Raw genomic sequence first — 12,755 nt, 5'->3', positions numbered from 1 at the left:
TTAACAAACAAGCATTTTATTAGTTGTTATCTCTTATCTGATGTATTTCTGATGTTTGGCACTTTGTTTTACCTCGTGTTAAAGTGCTCTTTAAATAATGATGACATTCATGATGATTATGATCAGAATAAACTTTTGCATCACCTCCCAGAAGCGGAAAGAAAAGAGACAAAAACATTTTTCACACCTCACTTAGTAACCCTAATATTTTAGTCTAAATACTTTAGCCTAAATATTTTAGGCTAAAATATTACACTTTTTATTTGTTTTTCTTCAATCCCACGGTTTTTTCTGTTTAGTAATTTCTGCCAAAGTCTGCAGCATTTTGATTTAATTCATCTGAATGCAGTATTTGCAAGCCATACTCTGGATAGGAAAAAAAACTGTCTGTGATTGGCTTTAACTGCCAAGCGAGTGCACAGCTGGTGTTGAGCGTGGAATGAGCAGGTACGCGCGAGCAAAGTAGCGCGCGAGCAGAGATGGATCTCACCGCGAGGACAGTGGGTTGAGAAGAGTTTTTCAGACCGTGCCAGACCGGTTTTGAGCGTTGAGAGTTGTTCCACCGCGCGCTTGGATTGGTTCTTGCGTGCTCAAACAGAAGGCACGAATATCGCTACGTAGTTGAGCGGCAGCGCTGTCTTCTTCTCTGTCTTCATGCGCCTCCCCTGTGATTCTTTGGCGCCCCCCAGGGGAGGCGCGCCTCACCTATTGAAAACCCCTACTATACGACATTGATTAATCTGCGTTATTTTTTTAATCTGTTATTTTTTTTTTTATTAATTAATCGAAATTAACGCGTTATTTTGACAGCCCTAATCATTACTAAGTCCAATGCTGCACAATGCAGACACTCTGTCTGCACTTGTGAAGATACACTCATCTCTGCACAATAGATAAACGCTCTGAGTAGCTCCAAGCAAAGGAAGCCCAACGGACCTTCTGATTGATTCAGCTAATAGTTAATTGACCACTTGGGGGCACTAATGTGCTGTGCATGAAGCACTGTACTTTCGTCTTGAGCTCAGTGATCAGCAAGTAAGGAAAGAAACAAAACAAAACAGTGTTATCGCGACACATTTAAGAATGTTGCACTGAAACAATGTAAACCTGGCACTGTTGATTCCAGTATACATTCACTATAGCAAACAGCAATGCATCAGTGATGGCATACAGACTTCACAAAATGCCCTTCATGGTCCCACATTCAGACAAATGTAAAAAGACATGGTAACAACTGTAACCTGTCTGTTTTTTTAACAAGTATGCCTTCTCATTTTTATTCATTCAGGTTGGACATCTTTCGTTGTTCATGTTATTTGTTTAATAAAGTTGGCAGCATCATAAAGAATTCAGCAGAACTGGGAAATTTATGAGTTCATCTTCCATCATCAGAGATCAAGATGTATTAAGCACTGTGTCAAATGAATCAACTTTAAAATGTATATATTTGGAAAATGGAATGTAATAAAAGCCCATCAAGGAACTGTGGTGAACTTTATCTGTGCGTGCAGACAGCATGTGCAATAACAACTTTGGATCTGTCCATTCTTTGATGATAAACCATCTTTTTGCTTTTCCTCCTTGGCCTCCTGATCTCCCCCTTCTCACATCCTCCATCCTCCCGTCTCTGCTTCTCTCTTTTCCTGACTAAATAAGGGAGTTGGAAGTACGGAAAGCTAACCAGCATGCTTCCACTGGCTTTCAGCTGCTCGGCTGATGGGGGGGGGGGGAGCACCGACTGATACATTTTTAATACACACCAAAATGTCACACTTTGATGGATGGTCCTTCTGCAAAGGTAGCGGTTCATCACATCTCCCTAATCATAGAGTCTGATCACAGGAACAAAAGGAAATTGCACTGATGGATTTACTGGGTGGCTTTGAGACAGGCATGTGCTGGGCTGCAGCCGTGGTACATTAGGCGCGTTTTGGACAAAACCAGAAAGGAGATTCCTCTTCAGGGCTGGGAGAGCCCCTCGTTCCATACCCTCTGCTGACCCACACACAGCCAAATCCAAACACTCCTTCAACAAAACCCAATCAGTAAACAGTACAATTTGTATGTAATTTATCAACAACATTAAGAATTATTTCTAGGTTCAACGATCCTGCTTTCACTGCCATAATTTAAGGTTTGCCAAAAAGCAATAAAGGTGCTTACGTTTGTGCTTTAAACAACTAAAATAAAGGCTTCCAATATCTTACAATGTATCTTAATTTACTTCTCAGTGTAGAATTATGCAGTTCAGGTTTGATCAGTTATAGTGTTTTTAACTTCGAAATGGGGAGAATCATATCCAGCCAAACAGGGGCGGATTTACCATTAGGCGAAACTAGAAGATTTTAACTGGATACTAACAATATATATATATATATATATCTATATATATATATATATATATATATATATATATATATATATATATATATATATATATATATATATATATATATATATATATATATATATATATATATTATATATATGGGGGGAGAGAGAGAGAGAGAGAGAGAGAGAGAGATGTGTGTGTGTGTGTGTGTGTGTGTGTGTGTGTGTGCTACCAAGACCAAGCTCGGTACATGTTTTGCACAGATATAGAAATAGAGAATTAGTCCTATATGCATCCAATTGATCTGGGGATCATTTATATACACCAAGATATGCGCGTAGCTGTCTATTTAAGGGGCTGTATGCAGAGCCGTTCCATTCTGCACATGTGCCTCGGCCAAACGGACAATTTCCCATATTACGTGAACGCGCCATTTGCAGCATGACGGAAGGGGGGAACCCCGGCGGTGTGACGTAGCTGAGCAGCCTGACTGGTGAATCCCTGTCCAGCCCCTGATGAAAGCACACTGGAGCAGCGCTACAACCGCGTTTCTACAAAATCCGCTATCATTCCTTTAATCTGACGCAACGAAGGGGACTATTCACTTTTGCGCAGGTGCTTTTTTTCCACCGTCTTTCTTTTCTTGGTTCGGGAATGATATTAATATATATGAGCATGCATTGTGCACAGCGGAACAGGACAGTACAATAGAGGGATCAGACTGGGGAGGTGGCTGTGCGTAAACTGTATTTATCCGGTAAAGAAAGGAGGCAGTGAAGCCGTGGAGCACCTGTTAAAGTCAGGCGTCTGTCTCCAGTCTCTTACAGCAGGTTTATTAGGAATATGTGTTTTTTTTCTTCTGTCTATTATCTGATGGAGTGCCAGCTGCACCTTCAGCCTGGAAGCAGCGCTCACCCCCAGGCCTTCAGTCCTACCTAAGATAGCTTAGACGTAGGAAAACGTGTCTGGTCCATTTACATCTATGTCAAAATTATGATTTTAAAGCTCTGTGATGACACAACGGTGTTTTTTGGAATAATATAAGGGATTCTTTTGTGATTTTTTTTTTGTGGCTGTGATGAATTGGGATCAGTAAGCACGCATGTGGCTTCCTGTCAATCACCAGAGGTGTAGTGGGCTCGTCCCTTGATCAGCAAAGGGTTAAAAAGCGGCGCAGCTAGACGCCAGGGGAGCTGAAGTCATCCGGCAGCGCACAGCGAGGAGGCGGAGGAAGGGAGATCCACAGAGCACCTTCTGAAACACACGCACACATCCAGGACGATTGAAGCTGGCGACCTCCGCACAGCTGTTTTCTTCTGATGATCACTCTGCTTTTTTTCCCCCTCTGCAGCCAAACATCAGGAGCTCCAGGGGCCAAACAAAGAGAAGAGAACGAGGAGTGAGTGAGAAATAAATAGAAACGCGCAGCCCTGCGCCCCCAACTATGGCTCCAACGACGCTCATCGGAGAGTTCGCCCAGTCCGCGTCCAAGGAGCGGGCTGAAGCGCCGGATGAGAGCTCCACTGCGCTCCTCCGGGTGTGAGAACACCGGTGGACAGAGACAGACAGCAGCTCCTCTCCCAGCCGGGACTTTGGAGGCTGAAAGCGGCTCAGATCCTGCGTGCGTACAGCGCGCTTCCTTTCCAGAACTCTCTAATTTTTTTTTCCGGAGATCCACCTCAGAAGTCAGCGCCCACCTGAACACCCGGGGAACTTTGCCTTGCTGACAGGCCGCCAGTTTGCAGGGGAGTCCATGTGGGGAGCGCAGTAAGCTTCGCGCCCTCCGCGGGGCTTGAAGACCAAACCTCGGTGTGATCTTATCAAAAGTCCTGAAAAGTCCTTTGAAGTCCAGGGGCTGTCGCTGCGAAGATGCCGGTCAGGAGAGGCCATGTGGCCCCGCAGAACACCTTCCTGGATACTATCATCAGGAAATTCGACAGTCAAAGTAAGCTGCGAGTATTTCTTAATTTCTATTTACTAAAACATACAGCTAAACATTTATTTGTTTGCTGTTAAAAAGAAATATCTAAATGATGGGAGCTGTTAGCTGACATCTGTTTTCTAGCAGTAAACAATGCTGTTGGCTGATGCTAATGGATCTGTTAAAGTGCCAGTTGTGGGAAATCGGTGATGGGTGTATTAAAAGTGACATTAAGGTGTCTAAATATTCATGAATACACAAAATAAAAATAGTTTTTTTTCTATTTATTTGGTTCTGAACAGTTTCTATGCTGAATAAATGAAGTAAATATGCGAAGTAAATTAATATGTTTTGAAAAAGTCAAGAAATTAAAATTTAACTCATAGAAAAAACTGAAACATTTTGGTTTTGTAACCATTCAAAAAGAGAAGAAATGTTTATCTTTGAATAGCAGTTCAAGTGGGACAGAATTTGTGAAAATGTAACTTGTTTTTTTGCATGTTTTTTTGCACCTAGATTTTATGTATTAATTATTCATAACACATGTCTAATCTGTTAATGAGTATCAGTTAGTTTGCAGTGCTGTTCAGGTCCCACCTTTCTCTGTTTGCTGTTTGCCGTTCCCTGACCACTACTGATAGAACCTGGACCTGAGCCCTTTCCCCCCAGAGAAGTTTATATTGGATTAGGAAGATGTGTGTTTGTAGTGTGTGACTGAGTTTAGGCAGAAGTCCGTGGCTGCTTCTCTTCAACCCACTGGAACCTTGTTTTCCTCTGCTTACCTGATCCCAGTGGTTTACATTTGGCTTCTCTGGATAGAGAGCTCATTTCCTTTCACTGATTTATTACAGTTGACTTGGTAAAGTTTATTGCTTTCAGTTTTCCGCCCTGACGCGCATACATTTTCACTGAAATGCCTGTGGGTTTCCCTTCCACAACCTTCCCACTTTAGTCCACATTTTAAGCCCAGCTCATTAGAATTATTAGTTTAATGACTTTCTTTGATGTGCTTTATAATCCGTTCCATTTTGAAGTTTCAATTAGCCAACTCCAGCAACTTTTTCAGGACTATGTGTTGGCTCTTTCAACTACAGACTCATTTTCAAATTGAGATTTGTGTATATGTTTTAGAAAGAAAAAATGCATGCTAATTCCAGATGTTTTCCTATAGTTGATCAAAAACATACTTTCACTATACTAATATTTTTTCTTCTTACACTAATAAAACAGTTCAATTCAATTTTATTTATATGGTGCCAGTTCACACCACATGTCATCCCAAGGCACTGTACTAAGTCAAATTCAATCAAATCAGACAGATTGGTCAAAAAGTTTCCTATCTATGGAAACCCAGTAGATTGCATCAAGAAATGCTACTGGGTAAGGGCTCATGAAAGAGCGTAAAGCCACAGTGGACAGTCATCTGCATTGTTTATGGCTTTGCAGCAATCCCTCTTACTGAGCATGCATGAAGCGACAGTGGAGAGGAAAACTCCCCTTTAACAGGACGGAAAACCTCTAGCAGAACCAAACTGAGTGTGAAAAAAGTTTGGGAACCGCTGTTTTAAAATATTAAATATAAAAATATTAAATTAGGGCTGTCAAACAATTCAAATTTTTAATCGCGATTAATTGTAATACATTGTAATACAATAATGTCAGTAGTTAACTCAAGATTAATTGCAAATTAATCTGATATTTTATCCTTTTATTTCTGAAAGTGTAACAGCCTATTTGGACATTTTAATATGCAATTAAAACATGCTTGTACAAAAAATATTTTCATTTTTCAAGCATTTTCAGAATTTGAATGAAAACATCCTGGTGACATAAAATGTTAAACTCTGGCCGATTATGGCTAAATTACTAATCATAACGATACACAGTGTGTAAACAAATGTGTAAATAAATACATGTTTTCATTCCGAAATATTTTTTTGCCTCTTAAACAAAGATAACATGGTATTACGCATATACATATAAATTAATAGAAATTTTACATTTCAATAAAGTCACAAGTTTTATTGTTCATTTTTTGTCACACTCTCACATCTAATTATGAGCCTTTACACCAACAACAATAATGTTTTTGTATATTTTTGCATGCTGTTTATAGCCATGTTCATACACACATTTTTTTTTAAAGCCTGGGAAAAAAGTTTTAAATTTCCAGGTCATTCCAGAGTCTCACACTTTGCTTGCAACTGGGCCAAGAGCTTAATACCGTTGAAAGAGAGCTGTTTAGCACAGCTTCATGTGCTGTCACTGTAACTCCAGGTCCTTCGTTTGGCAACGTGATTCAGCCTTAGTTTGTCAAATACAAAGGCAACAAATTATAAGCATTAAAGTACGGTTTATAGGTTGGGTTTCTGCAATGTTATCATCGTGTAAAAACTCATCTTCAGAACCAATCTCTGCTCAAAATGGTGATCTGCACCAAGTAATCTACTTTCAGCAGTTATCACCGGTTTAACTGGCTTTACTCCCTCAGCTCCTATGTCAGCCTAAAGGAGGATGCGCTCCAGAACGTCATGAGGCAGAGGGATATTTAAGCTGGTTATACCCAAAGTGTCTGTGATGCAGGTCTCTTAATGACTCGTGTTTATCGTCACTTATTTAAGAGTCCAAATAAGCGATTTCACTTTCAGAAACAAAAGCTACCCGCGACTCATGAAATTTACAAGCGACTTTAGAAAAAAGAAGCCCAAAGTCGCATGAAATAAGCGGACTTGGCAACAGGGAGCGCGGGTATTTTTTGCTACAGTCTTTACCATTCTTGGAACTACAGAAAGCGTTGAGGGTAAATGAAACACAGTCCGGAGAGCGCTGCAGGGAAAAAAAACATAAAGAACGGTGTGTGTGTTTTGACGCACGATTAATGCGCAACAAAAAATTTGCCCCATTATGGTATAACAAAGTTAACGTTTTAATAACGCGTTAAAACTGACAGCCCTAATTAAAATATTTTAGATGTTACAAGATCACCATAATCTTCATAGAATTACATTTTGAAAATTAATAAACTAAAGTAAAATACATTTTGATTAAATACTCATTAATTATATTCAAAAGCTGAGCTGCATCAGAGGGCTCAAAGAGCCGCATGCGGCTCCGGAGCCGTGGGTTGCCGTCCCCAGCACTAGGTGATGGAGCCAATAAAGGAGCCCAGAGAGATCGATCTGATTTGGATGCAGATGCTGTTTCAAGACTAATGTAATTCAGCAAAAGATCTCTATACTGATTAATACTGAGATTTTTTTTTTTTTGCTTTTCCAATTCATGAAGATAGTTCTCTTTGCGATACATAAGAAAATGAAAGCCATGCCAACTGATTCCTATCATCCAAGAGAGGGTTTCTTAAGTAAATATTTTATATCAGCTACTTTAAAAGCCTGTGGTACATATTCATTTACAAAGGATAGCTTAATTATGTCTAAAATGGGGGCAATGATCAAAGGGAACACCTTGTTAAATAACTTGCTTGGGATTGGTTCTAACATGCAAATAGAAGATTTAGATGAAGCTAAAATTTTAGATAGCTCAGAAAGCTCTGCTCCGTCTAAACAGTTCAAACACTGACCAGGTTTTAAATATTCCTCCAAACCTTCCTCACTTACTGAGGATGAGGTAAACATGTTTGGGAGAATGTCAATGATTTTATTTTTAATGGACTCAATTTTATTTATGATGAATCCCATAAAGTCATTACTGCTGAGGGCTCAGGGAATGGATGGATCAACAGAGCTATGACTCTGTAAGTTTGGCAACTGTACTAAAGAGAAACCTAGGATTATTTTTATTCTCTAAATTGAACTAGGGAGCCAGCTTTCTGTGAATAATCACCTTCTTTTTCAACGAGGCTATGCTGTCTAATGCCATATGCAACAAGGAAGTGACACAATCATCAAAAGCATCAATTTGTGAAAGGGAAGAAATAACATTGCTGCCATCTGCTGGGCATTTCTGTGATACTGAGGAAATTAAATGGGAGACAGATTCTTTAAAGTTTGATACATTATCTGATAAAGATGTACTATACTGAAAGTTCACACACATTTTGAGCAAAACCAATTGAATCTAGAATGGTTTTAACGGCTACATCAAAGTGTTTAAATTCACCAATTTAAAATTGTGTCATTGTTTGTGTAAATTTTATTTGAGTGAATTTTTATTAATATCAGAATGGAAAGTGTCCAAGTTCAACAACTAGTAGAGACTTAAAGAAATATAATATTCCAACTAAATGTTACATTTTAAATACAAGGATTAAAATGTCAGTTACTGAAAACATGATATTCAAGATCCGAATATTAAATCCAGCCAAAACACAGACATGTGCATTTGATGAAAAGTGGGTTTAATATAACTTGATTAAAGGTTGTTATTTTCAAAATGTGCTTTTAATAATATAAACAAGCAAATATTCATTGAATATAACTGTATATTGGAAGGTTTTCAGAAACACTGTTTCCCTGACAATCATAATAAAGATTTGCCATTTCTCAACACCTACTTCCTTTGGGTTAAAGATGCTCCGATTGCTAACAAGTTTGACTTACGCACTAACATGGTTGCTAACTTGGTTTAAGCAGGATATAAACTTACATTTCTGCTTCAACGCAGAAACCTTTTCAACCACAGGACTGATGACAGTTCTTAACTTTATCTGAAATAAAGGTTCTACATCATGCTTTTTTAAGCCTTGTACGAACTTTTACTTGTCCACATAGGCACATTGAACCTAAAGGCACCGATGTTAGGCTTTCTGGTTTGGGACTTTAACATTCCACATTGATTTAAATGTTTTCCAACTGTAGAAGGGGACACTGTTGTTTCTAGATAGTTACTAATATTATCTGTCACCCTCAAGGTCACTGTCTGGGTCTGATGTTTGAAAACCTTGTGCATTCCTTCAGGAATATGATCCCAAACACATCCAAACTGGTGACTGGATAAAGCAGGCAAAAATTAAACCTTTGCAATGGCCCTGATTCCAACCCTAACATTGATGGACTATAGATAAAAGACCACTCTGTACCAGGAAACCAGCCAATTTAAATGAGCTCTACCAGTTCTTATAGGAAGAGTGGTCCGATTTATGATGTTGTTAATGGCCACAAAAATTATTGGCTTTCTCTGCAACTTTCTGTGATAAATCTATTCCAAAGATAATGTTGGTGTGTTGGTATTTAAATTTGTATTTGTCGCTTTACAGGAATTCAGAAAAATTCACAGTAAATTCAATACCAGTTTATTTATGTGATCTGATAAATTACATTTAAATATTTGGATTAATTCTTTTTTTGGCCTCCGTTTTATGTTTTATAAAGAAAACGCTAAAGAAAAATGCTCAATTAATGTTACACATGAGTAATCATTCCAGATTTCCCACTGTTCTTGTTAGTCTTAACCAGTTTTCCAGACAGTGTTCAGGTGATAAAGTTTCAGTAAAACACATAGTATTTAGGATCAGTTTTGACTTAATGCCACTGCTATATGTCACGCTGCTCTCTGAACTGACAGTCAGAGAAGCCATATGCTAAATATCCAAATGCTTTGGGGCACATATTCAATTATGTCTGCCTCATTAACTGTATATAATACTTTTTATGTAACACACTTTTTTACATGCTTTGTTTTCTTTGTCTTGGCAAAAAGATCTATAACCCATTAACTAAACTGTTGGAAGCAAAAAAACAAAACAAAACAAAACAAAACAAAAAAAAAAACTGTTTTTCCTAAGCTGCTTGTTTTGGAGAAAGTCCCATGAGGCATGGAATTAAAGTCTGTCTCCATTTCAGTGTGCACAGGTGTCACCCCTCCTCACGTTCCTGAGGCATCGATGCAAATTATTCATGTTGTTTCCGTCTCTGGACGTGTGAGCAGACTTTAAACGTGCCCAAGCGGGCCCCAAAGGCACGTTTCCTCCATTAACTCAGCTTGCAAAGAAGATGAGGTCAATGAGAGCTGTAGCGTGATGGGGAGAAAGTGGAGCGTTTGCATCAATAAAAGCACATCTATTACACGTTTTCATGGCCAGGTTTGATCGTGGATTCCAAGTGTCAGGCTTCTCTGATTAGATAGCTGTCAGGGTGATCTGACTGGGTCTTTTCTTAGAGTAGTCTCTTTTGTAAACTGCATTCTTCTGTAAAAGCCACATACTCAGTGGTTGAACAGTTCACATTCAGGAGCAAGAGGTGATGTCTTCCTGCATTAATCAAAGACTCAGCACCCAGAGAGTTTTGACCAAGGCATTACAAGAGACTCCAGTACACGCATTCTACCTTTTCTTTTTACCTCACAGAGGTACTGCACAAGTGTAGTCAAGTTGAATAATTCACATTAATCCTGCTGTGTTAATATTTCCTTCATGATGAGCGTGGATAATTCTGTAAAGCTGAACACTTTCTTCTGCTCACTGGAATACTGCAAAGTCACTGAAATGTGATCAGCTTTTCAGCAGCCTGGAATAGAATAGAAACATCCTTTAACATCTTACAGTGGGAAAATGAAGGTGTATCAGCAGCAAAGCGAAAGGCAAACGGAAGCATGGAGATACACACATAGTTGGAAAAAGAAAGAAACAAAAAATAGGAATAAGAGTCTGTGCAGCAAGGGCAAATGTACAACTTAAGAAAAATACTGTACATTTTTTTAAATAGTATACTCAAATTAAAGAAATGTCAGGAGGAGGATTTCAAAAGTGTACAAAATGTGCATATCTTTATGCATAAAGCAGCAACAGACTGTTTACTAGAATGGGATAAAATGTGCAAAAACAGCAAGGATGTAAACACTCAGCAGTGATGGTTATAAAGTCTAACAGCTGTTGGGAAGAAGAATCTGTGATAACGCTCTGTTGTGCAGCTACAATGCAGCAGTCTGGCACTGAAGGAGCTCTCCAGCTCTGCAATGGCTTCATGGGGTGGGAGATACTGTCCAATGATTTTGTTTTTGGAAGACCTCATCTGACTCCTACTTCCTGCTCTGGGTCAGGGGTGCATCCCAGGACAGAGCTGGCCCTCCTAATGAGTTTATCTAACCACTTCCAAAAGCTTTCTTCCTTTCCTCGAGGAGAGCATTTATTTCAGGGTTGATCCAGGGCTTCTTATTGTAGATACACTGTATCTTCACAAGAGGTGCAGTGTTGTCTGCACACAGGTTAATGTAGTCTGTGATTCAGTCTGTGATGTTGTTGATGTTGTCCTCATGAGGACCACAGAGCTCTACTCACACAGTGAAGCTGAAACAATTCCTCATATTTTTAGTTTCCTCACACCATCTCTTCACTGTGCATATCACAGCTGGTTCTCTGTTTACAAGGGGTTTATACACAGGGTAGAGATGAACCAAGTTGTGATCTGAGAGTTGGTGAGCTGTAGGCCTTCTGGGTGTTGGCAGACAATAAGTGCAGCATTTTATTGTCTCTGGAGCACCAGTTAACATATTGGGTGAAGTTGGGGCTTGAAAGGGTTGAAGGACAGGGAGACAGAATTAACATCCTAGTACATCTGGAAAAGGGCCTAGAGATGCTGTGTTTGGAGTCTGCTGGCCCTAATGAGGAGGACACTACAGGCTGCTGCAGGATTGGTAGAGAAGGGCACATGCAGTGGTATCATGATTCCATCTATAACCCCCTGCTGTAGATAATACAGCATCAAGCTAACAGCTAGCAGCTCAGTGATTAAGATCAGAATTCAGTGCTGCTTCTTATCATATGCATCTTAACAGATGGAAAAAAGCATATGAAACACAGACTTATTTGATAAAAAACAAACAAAAAAAACAAACGTTATTTTAGTTTTAACCCCGTATTATTGAAAAACTGTTATGTAGTTATTTGGTAAATTAAAAAAAAAATTGTCATGCTTTGAAATGTACATGCATGACTGCATTTACTATTCTAAAACTGTCAGGTGAAGGAGGATCCAGATTGGCAAATCAACTGATTTAAAATGAAATCACCAAAGATTTAACAAACAGTTATAAACAGTGTTAATTTTATTGACTAAATCTGTATTTCAGCAACAGCTGCTTACATTTCAAAATCAGACTACAGTAAAATAAAAAAAAATCAGTTAGAATGAAAATGAGTTGAAAATGTCACTAAGTTTTCATTCATGAGTAAAAACAAGACGAGGTAGATGAAATCCATTAAGATCTTATTTTAGTATGAAATGGTGGGACTAGTTATTTATGACTAACTCTATTCTATTCGAGGATGAATCTTTTTGTAGGTGAAATAAAAAGATTTTCCTTGAAGTTGCATGAGGACCTAAACAGACATTTCTCTGAGATTTCCTATTTGTGCTGATCACGATGACAGAAAATTTAGTTGGCTAAAATTAGACTTAAAGTGAAATGACTGCAAATGACTAAAACACGACTAAAACGAAATAACATTTTAGTTTAATTAAACGTTTGCCAATCTAATTAAAATGTGCTGAAAAAAAATTATAATTTTGTCATCACTCAAACAACAGTTTAATGATACCTAAACAT

General features: G+C 38.7%; 1 protein-coding gene across 1 annotated transcript in view; it reads left to right on the top strand.

The window, feature by feature from the left end:
- Positions 1–2,830: 2,830 nt before the first annotated feature.
- kcnh2b (potassium voltage-gated channel, subfamily H (eag-related), member 2b) overlaps positions 2,831–12,755 on the top strand; it is a 310,074-nt gene continuing 300,149 nt past the window's right edge. Inside the window, exons 1-2 of the mRNA XM_036125763.1 lie at positions 2,831–2,947; positions 3,684–4,277. Of these exons, the coding sequence (XP_035981656.1) occupies positions 4,202–4,277 (76 nt within the window). The 5' untranslated portion in view covers positions 2,831–2,947; positions 3,684–4,201. The remainder of the gene's footprint in view (positions 2,948–3,683; positions 4,278–12,755) is intronic.

Source organism: Fundulus heteroclitus, chromosome 21, assembly GCF_011125445.2.
Source record: "Fundulus heteroclitus isolate FHET01 chromosome 21, MU-UCD_Fhet_4.1, whole genome shotgun sequence".
In the NCBI taxonomy this organism is placed as follows: domain Eukaryota; kingdom Metazoa; phylum Chordata; class Actinopteri; order Cyprinodontiformes; family Fundulidae; genus Fundulus; species Fundulus heteroclitus.
The sequence above is the reverse complement of the archived record's forward strand: the minus strand, read 5'-3'. Positions and strand labels throughout refer to the sequence as shown.